This window comes from Coregonus clupeaformis, chromosome 10 (genome assembly GCF_020615455.1).
Source record: "Coregonus clupeaformis isolate EN_2021a chromosome 10, ASM2061545v1, whole genome shotgun sequence".
Classification (NCBI taxonomy): domain Eukaryota; kingdom Metazoa; phylum Chordata; class Actinopteri; order Salmoniformes; family Salmonidae; genus Coregonus; species Coregonus clupeaformis.
Genome location: NC_059201.1, coordinates 18,795,974 through 18,817,013, shown reverse-complemented (window position 1 = coordinate 18,817,013; position 21,040 = coordinate 18,795,974). Strand labels below are relative to the sequence as shown.

The following is a 21,040-nucleotide window of genomic DNA, read 5'->3' as shown; positions in this document are numbered from 1 at the left end:
AAGAAGGAGGCAGAGAGAAATGAGTCAAATGTAGACGTAGGGAGGTTGAAATCCCCCAAAACTGTGAAGGGTGAGCCATCCTCAGGAAAGGAACTTATCAAGGCGTCAAGCTCATTGATGAACTCTCCAAGGGAACCTGGAGGGCGATAGATGACAAGGATATTAAGCTTAAATGGGCTAGTGACTGTGACAGCGTGGAATTCAAATGAGGAGATAGACAGATGGGTTAGGGGAAAAATTGAGAATGACCACTTGGGAGAGATGAGGATTCCTGTGCCACCACCCCTCTGACCAGATGCTCTCGGGGTATGCGAGAACACATGGTCAGACGAGGAGAGAGCAGTAGGAGTAGCAGTGTTTTCAGTGGTAATCCATGTTTCCGTCAGCGCCAGGAAGTCGAGGGACTGGAGGGTAGCATAGGCTGGGATGAAGTCAGCCTTGTTGGCAGCAGAACGGCAGTTCCAGAGGCTGCCTGAGACCTGGAACTCCAGGTGTGTGGTGCGTGCAGGGACCACCAGGTTAGAGAGGCAGCAGCCACGCGGTGTGAGGCGTTTGTGTAGCCTGTGCGGAGAGGAGAGAACAGGGATAGGCAGAGGCATAGTTGACAGGCTGTAGCAGATGGCTACAATAATGCAGAGGAGATCGGAATGAAATGAACTAAACATCTGGGAAAGGAGAGAGCAGGGCCTCCCTCACCAAAAAAAAATATAACTCTCCCAACTTCCACCTCAGAAACTATAATTGTTTCACTGAGCCACCCGAATAAAACTCTCCCAACTTCCACTTTAGAAATTAGAATTGTTGTAAACTACAGCGGTTTAATGTTTCAAGGAATAGACTCAACTTACTTTATTCAGCTAGCTAACTATGACGCCATAGCTAACTAGCATGCTAGCATCCAATAACACACAGTTTAGCACCAATACTTGGTTACAACAAACTACCAATAGTGTGTTAACACACTAAACAGATAATTCGTGTCCGTGTCTAGTTCTTTCATAACGCAGCAATAATTAAACGTTGGCTAGCTAGCACAAAGATATTGTATTTAGCTACTACAGTACAGCTAGCTGGTAGTGTTGGCTAGCTAGCAATGGCTGCTGTGTTGACTTTGTTTGAAAAACGGCGTCGCTGCGAACGAATGTAGCTGGCTAAAAGGATATTGTATTTAGTTGCTACCGTTGCTAATAGCTACTCGCCAGCTAGTTCAGGAGGTGAGTTAGCTAGCTAGCTTCGTGCTACACCCGGCACCGCCGAATACAAAAGTAACCTACAATAACTACATACAACAACTACCCACAACAGCTCACGATGCCTACCTATAATACCTAGTAATATACAGCCCACGATGCCTACCTATAATACCTAACTACAATCTAAATACATAGTTTAAGCCTTACTCGACAAAGCCCAAGCTATGTATAAAGCCAAACTTACCCGACGCCAGCTGTCTGGGTGGCAGACTGCAATCAGTAGCTGTAATTAAGTACAGCAGCTACCAACCACCTAACGTTAATGCCTCGGATAATGAGGTTAGAAAAACAGCTGAATGGTAGGCAGCTAGCTGGCTCAATTACAGGTACTCTTAAGCGTGAAATAACATTGGAAACAACTAACCACAGTTGCTAAAAGTTACCAGTAGCTACCCGCTAGCTAGCTAGCTTTGTTGGTCCAAGTAGTGGGTTAGCTAGCTAGCCTCGTGCTTCGCCGGGGTCCGCCGAATACAATACTTACCTACAATAATTACCTACAATAACCTACAATAACCTACAATAACTACCTAAGTAAACTACCTATAATACCTAACTACAATACCTACCTACAATCTAAATACATGGTTTAAGCTTTACTCAACACCATATAAGAAGCCAAGCTTACCTCCTGCTAGAGAAAACACAACCTCTCCCGACGCCATTTAGTTGCCCTGGCTGTGTGTTTCGGGTCGTTGTCATGCTGGAAGACCCAGCCACGACCCATCTTTAATGCTCTTACTGAGGGAAGGAGGTTGTTGGCCAAGATCTCGCGATACATGGCCCCATCCATCCTCCCCTCAATACAGTGCAGTCGTCCTGTCCCCTTTGCAGAAAAGCATCCCCAAAGAATGATGTTTCCACCTCCATGCTTCACGGTTGGGATGGTGTTCTTGGGGTTGTACTCATCCTTCTTCTTCCTCCAAACACGGCGAGTGGAGTCTATTTTTGTCTCATCAGACCACATGACCTTCTCCCATTCCTCCTCTGGATCATCCAGATGGTCATTGGCAAACTTCAGACGGGCCTGGACATGCACTGGCTTGAGCAGGGGGACCTTGCGTGTGCTGCAGGATTTTAATCCATGACGGCGTAGTGTGTTACTAATGGTTTTCTTTGAGACTGTGGTCCCAGCTCTCTTCAGGTCATTGACCAGGTCCTGCCGTGTAGTTCTGGGCTGATCCCTCACCTTCCTCATGATCATTGATGCCCCACGAGGTAAGATCTTGCATGGAGCCCCAGACCGAGGGTGATTGACCGTCATCTTGAACTTCTTCCATTTTCTAATAATTGCGCCAACAGTTGTTGCCTTCTCACCAAGCTGCTTGCCTATTGTCCTGTAGCCCATCCCAGCCTTGTGCAGGTCTACAATTTTATCCCTGATGTCCTTACACAGCTCTCTGGTCTTGGCCATTGTGGAGAGGTTGGAGTCTGTTTGATTGAGTGTGTGGACAGGTGTCTTTTATACAGGTAATGAGTTCAAACAGGTGCAGTTAATACAGGTAATGAGTGGAGAACAGGAGGGCTTCTTAAAGAAAAACTAACAGGTCTGTGAGAGCACGAATTCTTACTGGTTGGTAGGTGATCAAATACTTATGTCATGCAATAAAATGCAAATTAATTACTTAAAAATCATACAATGTGATTTTCTGGATTTTTGTTTTAGATTCCGTCTCTCACAGTTGAAGTGTACCTATGATAAAAATTACAGACCTCTACATGCTTTGTAAGTAGGAAAACCTGCAAAATCGGCAGTGTATCAAATACTTGTTCTCCCCACTGTATATATGTGAGAGAAAAAAAATACATATGGGGGATTGGTAGTGATGCAGACAATTACATTGATGGAAGTTACAATCTATCTGCAATATTAAAGCTGTTCTACCCCCTAAAAAAAAAAAAAGAAGATGCTGGGGTTGTCCGCACACAACAATGCCGTTGGTCAGCGGAACCTCTACCTTCTCATAGTTTCATGAGGGTTGGAACACAAACTATATTAGTTGAAAGGCACACTGTCAGGTCTGGAGCAAATTAAATGTTCTTCCAAAAAATAACTTTTGTAGCTTTCAAATATCACAACAGGAAAATGAAACTGAATCTAATTCCAGTCCATATCATAGATCAGCCCCCTGGTACTAGATCTGGTACTGTCCCCACTATTGACAATGGACAATATTTATTGGTATGTAACAAAAAGCTTGACTTGCAACAAACAAATGTCACATACAAGAACTCAGTGGGGGAAGATAGGACTACAATATGAATAGAATTCCATTTTAATTCATGCCGTAGAGTAGCCCTTATGTTGTAATATCACTGTAGCCTTCAGTACAGGACTGGCGTAGAGGTGGTTGAGAGAGCACACGAGGGCTACGTCCCAATTCTCCACCCTTCTCCTTAAGTGCGCGCACACACACACACACACACACACACAATGTGAGCGCTGGGCCCCCAAAAAGGAAACAAATGTAAAACAAAATGTTAAATTGAAACATGAACACGCTTTATCTGCCTTTCCAAAGAAAACTATTTTGAAGATTTGTTGACAATATGACCGAGCGGCCCAGATTACTGTTCGATCTCCCTCATTATTAAAGCCTCCTTCATAAATCCTGATGAGGTCGTTCATATACCTCAGTGGATGAGGGCCCAAAAACTTTTTAGCAACTTCAACTGCACACAAGTTGCTGAATTTCTTCACAATTCATGCACAGTGGTTGGAGAGCGAGGTAGCGACAGCGTTCCTTTCCTAATGTAGGCTAGTTCATATAGAAATGTATTTTCATGTCCAAAATACCCATGTTCAGCAGCAGCAGAGTTGTATATACTCTATACGGTCTTTGTAACCGAAAGATCATTTGTTTAGGTCATTCTCATAGCCACTGTGGAGTCTGACGAGAGACTAATCTTAGTTTAATAATCATTTTGACATCCGTCTGGTTCATGTTTTTCCTCCTTTATTGCCTGCTAATTACACTACAAATTACTTTATTATAATTGATATAATTAAAAATGGTACTATATGATTTCAATCACACAGTGTTCACATAGGCCTACTTAATGAATACACTGTACAGAGAATAATTTGAAATATAATTCAGCTGATAATAATTCAAAAGTAATTCATTAAGAAAAACGGAATGTAATGCAATACAAACTATATGCACAAACTAAAAAAGAATGACCCTTCACAAGACTTAATATTTCTATATCTCTATATTAAATAACTTCAGAGCATTTTAACTGTCAAATGTTTAAATAAACAGTCAAATGCAGAGGAGATGGGGGACTTCATCATGAGAAAAAGACTGAAAGTTGAGAGAGAGTGGAGTGGTCTCACTACTACTTCTGTACAAGAGTAAGCAATCACATTGAAGAGTTAGAGTACAGGAATAAACGTGCTGTAAATCATATCTAAAATACACATTGGCCTTGAAATACAGGGATATAGAATGTAATGTTCTCATGACAAAGTCTTTGTTCCTCTTAACAACAGTCTTTGTTCCTCTTGCAGTTCCCTGAAGTTATGATCAGTATATGGTCTGGCTTTCACTTATTATAGTAGATCACAGGTTTTCTGGAAGTGAAGTGTTTGTTGGCTTTAGAGTCTAATGGGTTTGGATCAGTCCTCTTGAATGTGCATGGGGTTCATAACTACGGTCGTGGCATCCTGGAACAAGGGATTTTTTGTCTGAAACACAAAAGGACCAAACAAAAGAGAGGTTTAGTACAGAGCAATAATCATGTTATCAACAATCAATTTCAACACCTAACATTACAAATCTTGCATTAAAGACTCATTAAGTTGATTATTTGCTCTAAAATCAATAACAAAAAAACGACCATAAGAAGACCAAACACATTCACACAAATAATGATGAAATCCACTATTCATATAAAAAACGATGAGACTGAGAACAATAGAAAGTTATTTGGTTATGACAAGCAACCAGTTATTGCTGGGACATTTAGTCTATTTCACGTCATGGTGATTCATTGTCATGTGTGTACTGTTCTTTCTCTCACATCTTCCCAGACTTCGTCCTCTTTTGCTTTGAGGAAGCTGGCGTACTCTCTACGGTAGTGGAGCTCTAGCATCAGCCTGCTGATGATGATCACTGCGATGCCAATGAAGATGATGCTGGACACAGAGCTGCCGATGATCACGTAAGTCTTGTCAATAGAGCCTGCCAGGAATGTGGAGAGGAAGAGTTTGTAGTAGAACATGTGTCCTGACTGGGCCCCAGTTTTCCTGCTCAGGTCACGTGGTAAGGATAACCCCTGGCCCGAATTATAATACAGCCTCAAATATTGAACAAACTTTTTGTCTAATGTAAAAAATATTTGATCAAACAACTATAGCAGAATAGGGCAGAATAAGTATGTCATAGGTGTAGTCATTTTTAGGTGTGCCTAAAAGCTAGCAATATTATGAATAGCTCCAATGAGCAGTGAGAATAGAAAAAGTGAAAACATTAGGACATAAAATGAAAATTAAGGATGATGATTAGAGATAAATGTAAGGTCTCACGAGGCAGATCTGCGTAGAAGATCCGGATGTTGCCATTAGGGAACAGCTCCACTTTGTAGGAGATGGTGTCTTCACTGCAGGGGAACTCCTGGGGTCCCTTCACCCAAGTGGGCTTGATTGAGCCACACGGTTGGCTGCAGTTACTCTTTACATTTTTATTGTTCAATTCACACATCACACAGGCCCTGGAAATGTTACATAAAGACAGGTTAACAGACATACTGAAGGTACACACACACACACACGTTTTGTTTTTCTATCCTCGTGGGGACCTAAACTTAATTTCCATTCAAAATCCTGTTTTCCCTAACACCTAACCCTAAACCTAACCCAAACCCAAACCCTAAACCTAACTCCTAACCTTAACCCCTTACCCTTACCCTTACCCTAACCCTAACCCTAATTCTAACCCTAACCCTAATTGTAACCCTAACCCTAAACCTAACCCCTAAGATTAAAATAGCCTTTGTTCTCACGGGGACGTGGGACATTTTCCTTGTTTTACTATCCTTGTGGGGACTTTTGGGGATTTTAGGTCCCCACAAGGATAGAATAACCAACCCCCCCACACACACACTGCATTATTGTAGTGTAAAGTGTTGCTATACAGTCACTATTTAAGACCTAAGCTTTGTCAACCTGGACGCTCAATCCAAACTCACTTTAAATTATTGTCTTGTACTCACAGGAATTTTGGGCATGCGTTAGCAATCTTTGAGCAGTTTATGCCAACAAACTCTTTGTTGCACTGGCACTGGTTACACTGGCATGTTCCCTGGCCATTGCACAGCTTCCCAACAGTCCTGCACTGGTCGGTGAGGGTGGAGCAGTCACACGCAGAGCCTGTGTAGTTGGCCTTACACTTACATGTTCCACATTCACACTGCCCATTACCTGCAGGAGACATTACCTGTCAATCACGGCAGACAAATGGGCTGCAATGAAGTACAGCTAAGGAACACATTCTTTAGCCAATCAAAATGCATGGTTGGAACTAACTGTTTGAGCTTACTCACCACCGCAGAGCATGTTGTTGTGGCGGGCACAGCTGTTGTCATCACATTGGCAGAAATTGCCGTGGTGGGTGCCCTGGCACACACACTTGCCACACTCACAGCTCCCATGCCCGCTGCACAGCTGCGAGTTGTCTTGGCGACATGCTGCGTCCATAGAGTCGGCAGAGGTCATGTCCTTAGGCCGCTCACACTCACACCTCTGACCCAGGTGACCCTCGTCACAGCTAAAGGGCATAGTATTTTACAAAAACGATGAAAAGCCAGGGAAAACAACAAAAAACTGGGGAAATTCTGGTACTTAAAGCCTATAATTTGGGCCAGGAGTTGTTCCTGGTCAGGTCACTTGATCAGGGAACACTCCTAGTCCTACTCATCAGTATCTAAACAACACTTGAATCACTATCTCTGTAATCACTTTCTTTGGATAACTATTGGCTTGAATCACCTGAAGTTTTGATTTTGATTGTGAGAACTTACAGTATTTCTTTGATACATTTCTTTGACTACAGAAACTAGTTTACTGCTCTGTGGTAACGGTAAGACTGCAGACTGCAGCTGTTTCCCTTACTCCGTGCAGTTTGTAACGACAGTTCTCTATCTCACCAAACAGGAGATGCTGTGAGTTCTAGTCATAATTTTAGGACTTGCCTGCAGATGCCGCAGGTGAGCGTTCCATTTTCATTGCAGTGTGTGGACTGCTCTTCTCTGTCATGGCAGTTACAGTCACACAGGGTTTCCACAGAGACCTTCAGGGTCTCGCTCATGCCCTGCAGTTTGAGGGAAAACGTCTGCTTCTCCTTCAGACATGTTGAAATGTTCAGGCTTACCGTGAAGTCGACCTGGGAGCAAGGGAGGGGATAATACACAACAAATTGGTCTGTAAGTCCAAGTTACATGACTAAAATCCATTGAAGACTTGAGCTTTGCTGTTCTTGTTCACATCATGATCTCTTCCCCGCCCCTGCTTTGTGCCAGACCTGCTGGTTGAGCTTGACGTTCATGCACTCGCCCCTCCTCTGCCACGGGGTGTTGTCCCCTTCTCCAGGGGTGCAGTGGGATCTGTAGGACACGTCCAGACCTGAGGGGGCTCCATGGTGCTCCAGTAAGATGGTGGAGGACAGGTTCTGTGAATAGATATGCATTACTAGATAGAACAGTTGATGATGTTACATTTATGTCTATGTGTCCAATAAATGGAATTTCATTGCAAAACCACGGTAATACATTTGATTGTAAGTAATACATTTGCAAAAACAGTTTATATTTCTCTACTTTTAACATATTCCTATCTAGAGAAATGTAGGGATATCATGTATGAAACCTTTAAAGTCACCACTAGGAAGATTTAGACATAATTTGCCACAGCCTATTTTTCGACCTGTGAGAGCACAGCACACACTACATACGTCAGTAGCTAACCATGGTGAAGGTTTCCAGTGAGAATACGTATGAGAGCTAGTTCTACCCTTTTAGTCTGCAGTGTGACTCATGAGCATAACCACAGACATGCTTTTATTTCCAGCTTCAGCATCTCTGTTTCAAATAAAGCTGTCCTCTTGAATACGTAGGTTTTTTTTGGTCATTGCAGCATTTCACCATTTCCCAGTAGCTTGTAGTATTCTAGGCTTGAGATACTCACATTGTAGGCCTCTGAGATGAGCTGGACCACGTTGCTGGAGTCGTTCTTTAGGACTCCCACCACTGACTGAGGGATTAGTTTACTCAATGCCTAGAGAAGTGTGTGTGTGTGTGTGTGTGTGTGTGTGTGTGTGTGTGTGTGTGTGTGTGTGTGTGTGTGTGTGTGTGTGTGTGTGTGTGTGTGTTTAGGTATGGGCACAATAGAGAGAGATGGGAGGAGGTAGAAATACTGAGGTTAAAGGTCCAAGGCAGACGTTTTTATCTCAATATCAAAGCATTTCTGAGTAACAATTAAGTACCTTACTGTGATTGTTTTCAATTAAAATGGTCAACAACAAAAAAAAGAAAACTTCTTAGCAAACAGAAGTTTCTCAAGCAAGAATTTTGCTGGGACTGTCTGGAAGTGGTCTTAGTGGGGAAGTGAAAAATGAAAACTAGCTGTTAATGGCAGAAAGATTTGGAACTCTCTTTCTTATTGGTCTATTAACTCATGTCACCAGGCAGGCAAAAACTACATGCCACCAAAACAGGCTGAAATTTCAGGCGGTCTTTTAAAACAGCTCTTACACTAAAAGGGTATTATCATCATTTTCGCAATTTCACAGCATTATTCCAACCTCATAGTGTGGAAATATATATAAAACACAGGAAAATCACGTTTTTGACTGCACTGGGCCTTTAAACATTTTGTGAAATTTTGTAATCTGCTCTTACAAGCTACCTCTCCTGTCAGTCCTGACCTTGTAGGCAGCAACACCGTCCTCGGTGACAGCAAAGATGAGCTGGATGTTATTAGCTGCCAGGACCCTGGCAAGGTGGCCAACCGACGGGTAGTCCTGAGACATATACAGGAAGTGGAATAAATAACCACAGAAAAACGTTGTAGTACCCCAGTTCTTCCGCAACAAATGTCAGCCCCTATCACTGAAACAAGCTCACATCTTCTAAGTGTTGATCATCCTTCCCCTCTGTTGATAACTCACATATTTAGTGCCATCGTAGAAGCCGCTGACATTGAGATGGCACATCCCGTCATGAGGCTCGAATATACCAGCCAGCCTGCCGTCCCCGGCAATGTGGAAGGTGTCATCTGACGTGTAGACCAGGATCCGGGTGACATTATTCCAACCAATCAAACCCTGGAAGGAAAGAGAGAGACACAGAGTGACAGAGATGGTGTGAGGCAAGTTAGAGAAGGAGAGTAAAGAGAGAGAGAAAGAAGGAGATACCCATAGAAAAAGAAATATGGATGTTCTAGACATCCTTCCCTCCAATCCATAAAGTGGAGGTGGCTGTGTTTGGTTATGTATGACACTACCTGGCAGACAGCTGCCTGCATGATTGCGTCAAATCCTGCCTCGGGGGAGTCCAGGTTTCCAGAGATGATCTGGTTGCTGACCCTGGTCTTGAACTCGGCCACGTCTTTTGTGAGTCCCAGAATATTCTGGAAGCTGAAGGCAGGTTGACAGGTGTTCAGGCGGTTAGGACAGGGATTATTCTTTTTGGCCTTCACCTGGTTGACGTACGGCAGAGCCACCTTGTCTACAAATGAGCCGAAGCCTGACAGCGGCGAGAGGAGAGGGATAGAGATGGACAGGATGAGGAGAGGTGGCGTAGTCGGATGACTACACACAGTTGATTGAAATCCTGACATGAAATCCTATCTTCTGCAAAAGTCTGTCTCCTCAGCACTCACCTATGCGGACCTTCTGGGTTACTTTTTTCAGCGTAGAGAGGATGTCCTGGCCTAGGTTCTTGATGGTGTCCAGGTCATCCTTCATGGAGAAAGACAGGTCCATCAGGTAGTACAGGTCTATGGGGTAGCCCTCGGCTCTCTTGAATGACACACTGAAGGTCTGAGGGACTCCTGAAACCAAACAGGTCAGTTAGAACAGTTATCAACTGCAAATACATGTATCAATACAATACTTCACATCACAAGTCGTTATTTCTATTACTTTGCATGTCTTCAAAAATAATCTAGAAAGAACCACCATGAATTTCAGATTTCAGACCTGTCCCTGTTTGTATTCTGAGAAATACTGCCTTCTAGGAAGAGTCATATAATTCTCACCGACTCTAAGTTTGAAGAGGAGGTTTTGTGGCTTAAGCTGGACCACATTGTCTGAGTTGCTGCTGAGCTCATTGTTCTTCAGAAAGACCTGTTCTGATTGGGGGTTGATGATGTCCATCTGCTCACAACGCCTGGTCCTCAGAGACTCAGCAGTGTCACACCTCCGCTCACTGGACTCCCCAGACTTCAGGAAGTCCTGTCAGGAGGATGGGTATTATGGTCTTAGTTCAGTGTGTCAGACTAATGATAGAGAAAATAAAACACTGACTCATACACGTGGGGTGCCAGATTATCATGTGGGCCTGCCTGCTGTCAATCCAACAGATGGGGGTACATCTCTGTATCAGGCAAAAATTGAATTATTATCTTTAAAGATACATAGGATACGCATTATGATAGATAGGACCTATAGATTAGACTGTTGCTTTGGTTACAGGGAGAAATGACAGAGTTCAAGTCAAAGCCAACAAACATTTGAATGTATCACCAATATCTTGACTCATGGGGAAAAATATTATACCACAGACATTAACAGGAAATGAATGTGGAAATAGAATAGAAAGACGGACGTGAGTCTGACACAAGTAGCACGACTAGTTTAGGAAACCACAGAGCGCTGCAGCAGCAAACTACACCATTCAAATATCAACCTCAAACTGAGAGCAGGATACAGAACATACACATGTTCTGTAAGACATGGGCACCCGAGCAAGACTGCGTGTTTACTGATTCTGTTTAAGACAACCCACTGGGCACACACTGGTTGATTCAACGTTGTTTCCACGTAATTTCAATGAAATTACATTGAACCAACGTGAAATAGACGATGAACTGACATCTGTGCCCAGTGGGATTTGACAGCTGAAACATCATGTTATTAACTTGAAAAGAATAAAACCGTTTTTAATTGTAAGCAAGAGTCTCACTGATTCGCTTCAAATATCTAAGCAAGATAAGCATGAGATTAAATCTATCCTACTTTCTGATGTCTAATGAAGGATCAGTGATAGTGATACATGATTGACAATTCGAGACCTTGGGACTATAAGGTTCTGACTGCCGCAAAGCATAGTTCTGAGATATTGAGCATTAAAGTTTTCACATCCCAGATCTCAGAATTTTTGTAGTGAATTCTTCTTTCATAACCCATTAAGGTCCTTACCTTAAGGTACCCAAAGTACAGAGTATCAAAATCCTAAGACATTTGTACATAAAATTTTTTAGGGGGTGCAATCGCAGATAGAACCATATGGCTCTGAAATGTAAATCTGGATTCAGACATAAGGTTCTATCTGGCACAGAATGTTCAAATTATTTCAATTTCAATAGATAAGTACAGACATTTAATGATTAAATAAAGAGAATACCCTTCCTTCTTTCTAATCACATCATCAAATATATTAATTCATGTTCATCACACATTTGTTAAAGCTATAGTTCTCTAAAATGAAAAATACACGATATCATATGGATAACTAGCAACATTGCTAAAGCTTAGCTCTGGATGAGTAAACTGATATATATTTCTGGTCTATTACACACAAAGTCAGTAAACTACGAGGTTTTCATATTGATATAAAGTGCATTCGGAAAGTATTCAGACCCCTTCCCTTTCCCACATTTTGATACGTTACAGCCTTATTCTAAAATGGATTTTTTTTAAATTCCTCATCAATCTACACACAATACCCCATAATGACAAAGCAAAAACAGGTTTTTAGAAATGTTTGCAAATGTATTAAAAATAAAAAACAGAAATACCTAATTTACATTTTACATTTACGTCATTTAGCAGACGCTCTTATCCAGAGCGACTTACATTATTTATTTATTTTTTCATACCCCCTGTGGGAATCGAACCCACAACCCTGGCGTTGCAAACGCCATGCTCTATCAACTGAGCTACATCCCTGCCGGCCATTCCCTCCCCTACCCTGGACGACGCTGGGCCAATTGCGCGCCGCCCCATGGGTCTCCTGGTCACGGCCGGCTACGACAGAGCCTGGATTCAAACCAGGATCTCTAGTGGCACAGCTAGCACTGCGATGCAGTGCCTTAGACCACTGCGCGATGCAGTGCCTTAGACCACTGCGCCACTCAGGAGTATTCAGACCCTTTGCTATGAGACTAGAAATTTGAGCTCAGGTGCATCCTGTTTCCATTGATCATATTTGAGATGTTTCTACAACTTGATTAGAGTTCAATTGTTTGGACATGATTTGGAAAGGCACACACCTGTCCCTCATAAGGTCCCACAGTTGACAGTGCATGTCAGTTCAAAAACCAAGCCATGAGGTCAGAGGAATTGTCCGTAGAGCTCCGAGACAGGATTGTGTCGAGGCACAGATCTGGGGAAGGGTACCAAAACCTTCTGCAGCATTGAAGGTCCCCAAGAACACAGTGGCCTCCATCATTCTTAAATGGAAGAAGATTGGAACCACCAAGACTCTTCCTAGAGCTGGCCGCCCGGCCAAACTGAGCAATTGGGGGAGAAGGGCCTTGGTCAGGGAGGTGAACAAGAACCCAATGGTCACTCTGACAGAGCTCCAGAGTTCCTCTGCGGAGATGGGAGAACCTTCCAGAAGGACAACCATCTCTGCAGCACTCCACCAATCAGGCCTTTATGGTAGAGTGGCCAGACAGAAGCCACTCCTCAGTAAAAGGCACAAAACAGCCCGCTTGGAGTTTGCCAAAAGGCACCTAAAGGACTCTCAGACCATGAGAAACAAGATTCTCTGGTCTGATGAAACCAAGATTGAACTCTTTGGCCTGAATGACAAGCGTCACGTCTGGAGGAAACCTGGCACCATCCCTACGGTGAAGCATGGTGGTGGCAGTATCATGCTGTGGGGATGTTTTTCAGTGGCAGGGAGACTAGAGCAATGTACAGAGAGATCCTTGATGAAAATCTGCTCCAAAGCGCTCAGGACCTCAGACTGGGGTGAAGGTTCACCTTCCAACAGGACAACGACCGTAAGCACACAGCCAAGACAACGCAGGAGTGGCTTCGGGACAAGTCTCTGAATGTCCTTGAGTGGTCCAGCCAGAGCCCGTACATGAACCCGATCAAACATCTCTGGAGAGACCTGAAAATAGCTGTGCAGCGACGCTCCCCATCCAACCTAACAGAGCTTGAGAGGATCTGCAGAGAAGAATGGGAGAAACTCCCCCAAAAATGCAACATGCAACAATTTCAAAGATTTTACAGAGTAACAGTTCATATAAGGAAATCAGTCAATTGAAATAAATTCATTAGGCCCTAATCTTTGGATTGCACATGACTTGGAATACAGATATGCATCTGTTGGTCACAGATACCTTAAAAAAAAGTAGGGGCATGGATCAGAAAACCAGTCAGTATCTGGTGTGACCACAATTTGCCTCATGCAGCGCGACACATCTCCTTCACATAGAGTTGATCAGGCTGTTGATTGTGGCCTGTGGAATGTTGTCCCACTCGGCTTCAATGGCTGTGCGAAGTTGCTGTATATTGGCGGGAACTGGAACATGCTGTCGTACGTATCGATCCAGAGCATCCCAAACATGCTCAATATTCTACTGGCCACTTTAAGAAATGGAACACTAGTCACTTTAATAATGTTTACATATCTTGCACTACTCATCTCATATGTATATACTGTATTATATTCTATAATATTCTACTGTATCTTAGTCCATACCGCTCTGTCATTGCTTGTCCATATATGTATATATTCTTAAATTCCATTCCTTACTAGATTTGTGTGTATTGAATATATGTTGTGAAATTGTTAGATATTACTTGTTAGATATTACTGCACTGTCGAAGCTAGAAGCACAAGCATTTTGCTACACCCGCAATAACATCTGCTAAACACGTGTATGTGACAAATAAAAATTGATTTGATTTGATTTGTCTGTCCAATGCATTTGTCATGCCTGCTCCATAGCAAGCTGCTCTATCCATTGGTGAAGTAATTTAATGTTGAGCTAAATGTAAAAAAAAATATTTCTGAGGTTTAAAAAGGAACCAAAAGGAATTATATAAAGCGTTACTTGTTTTGTTTCGAACTGGTTCAGAACTTTCTTTTGCTGGTTGGAACAGTGAAAACAAAAAATTATGTTATGTGCAGAACGAAACGATTGGAAAATAACTTTTCCTCTAAATGAATGACAATGTGAAGGAGGAATTTAAATATTCACTTGACCTAACTGGCTTTCCGTCAATCTAACCTTTCACACCTCTTATCACCAGGAGGTCAGGAGTTGTTATTTTTTAAAAGTGTTTGACTCGTCACGTGACCTATTCCACCACTAAATTTAAGGTCCTGTATAATTCAACCCATAACTCTAAGTAAAATGTCTGCTAAACTGTAGAAGCTATTCAAAATGTTGATAATATAACATCCACATAATCTTACATGAGCTTGATGGGACATCATTGTCTATGATCTCACCCAAGTTGCAAAAGGCTATCACCATTCAGACTGGAGTGAAGACCCACTTCCCCTTGTTATTCTTCTTATTTTTTTCTACTATTTCTCTTTTTTCTCTCTCTGCATTGTTGGGAAGGACCCCATTTTACTGTTAGTGTACACCTGTTGTTTACAACGCATGTGACAAATAAATGTATTTGATCCTATTGTAAGTAGCTCCTACAGTGTGAAGGCCCTAATGCCGTCATCCCACATGTTGTCCACAGAGAGGGGGCCCATTAGAGAGCCCTAAGAAGTCAACTCACAAAGCAATCAAGTCCAAAGTATAGCAACACTCGAGGATAAAACATGCAACAGTTTGAAACAAAGAAATACAGGCAGCAGCAGCAAGCCAGATGATACATGATAAAGCTGACCTTGTGTTTGCACCAGGCACATCCAGGGCTCCTCAGGCAAGCGAAACATGAGGGCTGGGACACACATCCTTGGTGGACCCCTGACACACCAAACACAACAGTGACATCATTAATGATTCCTGACTCTCTCAGGCACAAACCCACAGCAGAGGTCTAGGAGGGTCTGCTACAAGGGCGAAATTGTGGTGTACATATTGGGGGGGATGAACAGTAGACGGTGGATCCAGGTGGTACCTGAAAAAACATTTAAAAACACATTTACTGCAATTCTATAATGCCTCTCTTGAGGGGTATGTTGAGGAGGATGTGGAGGGGTATTTTGAAAGTAGAAGTGGAAGTATAAGTGTAAGGCCCCCCAGAACATATTTTTTTTGGGAGAAAACAGCAAACTTCCTGCATTTCAACACATTTTGCCATGGGGCAGAGAGAAAAAGGTGCAGTTTTATAATGCTATTCTATACATTTTGTCATGAGTCTGAGCGAAAATGTTGCAGTTTTAAAGCTAATTTCTTGCTACTCTACACATTTTGCCATGAGGCTGAGAGAAAATGTTGCAGTTTTAAAGTAACTGTCTGGTGAAAATCTCACTTTTAAAAGTTCATATTCTGTTAACTTATACCCAAATAATGTTGTTGACCCTATACTCGTATTTGTGGCCAAAGCATACATGTAAAAAATGCAAAACTTGTATCTCAAACAGATCGTTTAAAAAATGCTTGCTATTTCCTCATAGAGGATGATGTTATCCTCCTGAGGAGGATGAGCTGGCCAATTAGGGGTCTACTTGCATAAATATTTTTTATGACCGGTATACGCCCACACCAGTCTGTTGTTGGGGTACTCCCACACCATTCCAACACAGAAAAGCTGCTTTTTAATATACTTAATAAAAAAAAATTGGAAATAAAACTATTTCACTCATATTCTAATTATTGATAAGTCATATTTCATAGAAATCTGGAAACACTGGACAGTTACTTTAAAGGTCAACATTGGGCAAAAACGCAAAAACGCAAAAAATAAGTATTTAAACTGTGTAAATGACCAATGCACCATCATACCAGGTCATTTAATGCTTAAAGAAAATGGATGAATAATATATAAGATATTTGCCATTTCTTACCATAGGAGGCTGCTAAGAGGAGAACGGCTCATGATAATGGCCGGAAAGGAGCGAATGAATTGGCATCAAACACCTGGAAACCATGTATTTGATGTATTTGTTACCTTTCCACTAATTCCGCTCCAGTCATTACCACGAACCCGTTCGCCACAATTAAGGTGCCACCAACCTCCTGTGTTTCTTAATGATCTCTACAGCTTCCGTCCAAAAACAAATCCTGTGAAATGACGTCAACACATGCTGGAGGAGTTACTGGCTAGCTACAAGTGGCTATCTTAGCCAACGAACTAGCTACGTCGGTTGTGGCGCGCATGACCAGAAAGACACATCGATGAACCACCAAAGGCACACCCCATTTCTGTTTGAAAATTGGACTGTTTTCATGCCCAAAGTCGACTGTTAAAGCAAAGGGGGACCTGTTCCCCGTGGCAATTTTGCCTATGGTTTGCTAAATTAATATAGGGGAAACACTACTCTCATAACGGACCTGCCATTAACCATGTCTGCCTTGTGCCAGGTACCAGTACCAGGGTTAGGGTCATGCTTGTCAATTCTGGAAGTGAATTCTTACTCAACAATTGCAAAATCATCATTGGAAATAAATGACACTTTTCAATTCTTGAATAAGAATTTCAAGTCATTTCCTCTATTAAAATGGGATATCCCCAACCCTGAGTAGTAGTTGTAGATGTAATGTACTTACCTTGAATTTGGTTCTGTCCCACACAGTACGAGAGAAAGGTCCCTAATATAAAGATCCAAACCATTGCCTGAGGATATAGATGGAGTGAGCAATAGACAGACAGAGAGGATGAGGGACTTCTTCTAGAAAGAGAAAGTCTAGAGTGTCGTGAGAAGACATGGAGCAGGAGGCGGGCACAGAACACAGCAGACAGACCACTTCCCCTTGAGTTCTCACAAGTTGTCAACCAGACACCACACAATGTTAATTTTCTGATGTTTCTGTAGCCGATCCTCTTGAAAACGAGAAAAATAATCCACAACTAATTTTGAGCCGCTAGTTGGAAACCAGAGGCTTTCTCCCATCTCCTTAATGTAAGAAATGAAACTCAAAGCTAAACCAAACCTTATTTCTAATTCAGAAACGTTCCCCGGAGCTTCCAATATTGGTATGATCATACATGATCGCAATAAATAATTGTAGTGATTTGAATATCACTCTTATGCTTACAAACACTTGCTTTCTCATCCACAGCTACACCCAATGTTCATCCACCTAATGTACATACATTACACTTATACATTTCAAGGCCTGCTTAGAACGTGTCTTTTGGGCATCATAGCCTCACATCTATGGGCCTCATTAAAGATATGCTCTCTCTCTCTTTCTCACACACACACGCTGCAGATGTTCTGGGAAGGAAGTTTGCTATTGTCAGAAATGGGGCAGGCATGGTTGGCACAAACCACAGACTGCATATTACATATTGCAGCTTGCCTGACTGTCTGGGTGACGGCCCAGTGCACTACTTTTGTAAAGAAACATTTTTTTTTCTCATGAGGACCGCCACTGGAATGGAAGACCCAGAGTTACCTCTGCTGCAGAGGATAAGGTCATTAGAGTTATCAGCCTCAGAAATTGCAGCCCAAATAAATGCTTCACACAGTTCAAGTAACAGACACATCTCAACATCAACTGTTCAGAAGAGACTGTGTGAATCAGGCCTTCATGGTTGAATTGCTGCAAAGAAACCACTACTAAAGGACACCAACAAGAAGAAGAGACTTGCTTGGGCCAAGAAACACGAGCAATGGACATTAGACCGGTGGAAATATATACAGTACCAGTCAAAAGTTTGGACACACCTACTCATTCCAGGGATTTCCTTTATTTTTACTATTTTCTACATTGTAGATTTTTGGTTCCAACCACCGTGTCTTTGTGAGACGCGGTGTGGGTGAGTGGATTATCTCAGCATGTGTATTTCCCACTGTAAAACATGGAGGAGGAGGTGTTATGGTGTGGGGATGCTTTGCTGGTGACACTGTCTGTGATTTATTTAGAATTCATTGCACACTTAACCAGCATGTCTACCACAGCATTCTGCAGCGATATGCCATCCCATCTGGTTTGGGCTTAGTGGGACTATGATTTGTTTTTCAACAGGACAATGACCCAACACACCTCCAGGCTGTGTAAGGGTTATTTTACCAAGAAGGAGAGTGATGGGGTGCTGCATCAGATGACCTGGCCTCCACAATCCCCCGACCTCAACCCAATTGAGATGGTTTGGGATGAGTCGAAGGAAAAGCAGCCAACAAGTGCTCAGCATATGTGGGAACTCCTTCAAGACGGTTGGAAAAACATTCCAGGTGAAGCTGGTTGAGAGAATGCCAAGAGTGTGCAAAGCTGTCATCAAGGCAAAGGGTGGCTATTTGAAGAATATTTTGATTTGTTTAACACTTTTTTGGTTACTACATGATTCCATATGTTTTATTTCATAGTTTTGATGTCTTCACTATTATTCTACAATGTAAAAAATTGTAAAAATAAAGAAAAACCCTTGAATGAGTAGGTATGTCCAAACATTTGACTGGTAGTGTATATATAATCATTTATTCCGATTTTTAAGTGGGTGCGGTACTTCCTGTGGCTATGTCTCCACCCCAAACGTGTACTTGGCTGGCACTGGCGTTTCCCAATGCTTTAAGAGCAATTGAACCTAATAAGCAACTTCTTGTTTTTGAAAACAGCCTATATGGCATCGATATGACTCACAAACATTTATTCTAGTGTCAACATTTACTACAAAGTGTAAATAGAATAATTTTGGTCATAAAGTCAGTCTCGTCCAAAACGGAGATTTGCGCGATGATTAGGAAAAATGTGTATGTCATGGAATGAAGGGTATCGTAACAGTTCTCTTTGGGTTGGGTTTTCAAGCCTGCCCACAGCTGGCAGCACCCAAGTTATCATCAATTCGGAGTGCATCTGCATGCGACCAGATCATAATGCCCATGGTCAATTTGGTTTGACATTCGATTTCCCTATGGGGCTAGTTAGGGACCATCAGAAAATTACACAATATACATGGGAGAACGATTTAAAATGTCAATAGCTCCACATTTCAATTACTTAAAAACCTCAAACCAACCATACATTTTAGAAATGCATATACAAATATTGAAAGCATTTGATTGAGACAACTAAAAGGTGTGCAACATGAAAATATTGTCTCATTTACATTGTGTAATTTATTGACTAGCCTCACAGATAGGCTATCCAAAGTCAAACCTACTTTGCCACAGTCTCACACCAGCCAGGTGAAGCTAATTGGCGAAATAAATTGGCTAGCTTGCTAGGCTACTTCCAGACAAGACCTGGTTAGACTGTAAATGTGTACTGTTTTGGCAGAGTGAAAGTACGCTTCCCATATTCGAACACACACAAGAGACACCCACACCAATGCACGCCTCCAAAACCCAAATCTTGTTCTCAGCCGCAGTTCCTAATGAGGAGAACTGAAACCGAGGCTAATTCAGGAAGTTCAGCCCCCCTTTAAATTCAAGGTCAAAATATGCATATGGTAGACTGGGGTAAGTTGAGCCAAAGGGGTATGTTAAGCCACCCTTGTTTCTAGGAAACAATTTGACCAAATATTTAGGATATTTCTTCCTTCAGACTTATCTCGGAGTCTGAAGGAAGAAAGAGTGGTAAGGAAGTTAGGCCCAAGTCAAATTAATCTATTGTGTTAGAGGTTTCATGATGCTTGTATCTAAACCAAAGTAGATCATTTAAAGATTTATAGAACAATCATTTGGGGTCTCTATAAGCTTCAATGTCCTAAACCTAGCATGAAAGTGCATCCTTGTAGCTGTGTGGGCTAATATAGTCAAAATGTTTGCCTTGGTGTAAGTTGAGCCAATGGCCATGGGGTAAGTTGAGTAGATACAGCCATATGCACCATTTTGATTTTCATTTGGGTGGAGGGATAATGTCATTGGTGCTGTGTTAAAATGTGGTTAAAATAATTAAAAGAAAGCGATTGTGATTGTTTTGAATTGTGTTTGGGGAATAAAGATAGACATGGTTTTAAAAAGGTGGTGGTAATATATCATTCAGTACAGAAATTTGTAGGCGGCTTAACTCACCCTGTCCCGAGGCTCATCTTACCCCATACCCTGGGTAAGTTGTGCCAAGAGACCACTTTTTTTGGACAAGCTATGTTTTCAAAACTGTAATGTTTACATCAATTCTAATTATTTCCAGGGATACACAACATCCTGAAATATATGTAGATATCTTTGTTAGAAAGAATACCATATTTCCATTGACAGTGATGCTGAATGTAAAAAATGGCTCAACACACCCCACTCTCCCCTAGAAAGAAAAGTGCATAAAAAGGGAATTAATTTCCATTTACGTGCACGTAACTCGGGTCTGAATTCCCCTCAAAGAGGGCATACTATTGTGTACACACACGTTTGGTATACTCAGTAACATTTGTAACTAAGGAAGAAAGAGTAAATAGGGAAATGGTCATGGTTGAGCTGTCATGACTCATACAATAGAAACCAGGGGAACTTGCAGAAGGTGCCACGGTCTACATTTTACA

The 21,040-nt window shown here is 42.0% G+C and overlaps 1 protein-coding gene across 1 annotated transcript; it reads right to left on the bottom strand.

The window, feature by feature from the left end:
- Positions 1-3,885: 3,885 nt before the first annotated feature.
- LOC121575268 (integrin beta-7) lies at positions 3,886-17,286 on the bottom strand. The gene is made up of 15 exons (XM_041888242.2): positions 17,167-17,286; positions 15,341-15,420; positions 10,510-10,705; positions 10,132-10,302; positions 9,754-9,995; positions 9,419-9,574; positions 9,176-9,271; positions 8,437-8,526; positions 7,775-7,921; positions 7,446-7,636; positions 6,798-7,021; positions 6,468-6,675; positions 5,782-5,966; positions 5,277-5,437; positions 3,886-4,941 (listed from the first exon to the last, which is right to left on the bottom strand). Exons 1-15 carry the CDS (start codon positions 17,228-17,230, stop codon positions 4,873-4,875), a joined length of 2,280 nt encoding a protein of 759 aa, XP_041744176.1. The 5' UTR covers positions 17,231-17,286; the 3' UTR covers positions 3,886-4,872.
- Between the last annotated feature and the right edge of the window lie 3,754 nt (positions 17,287-21,040).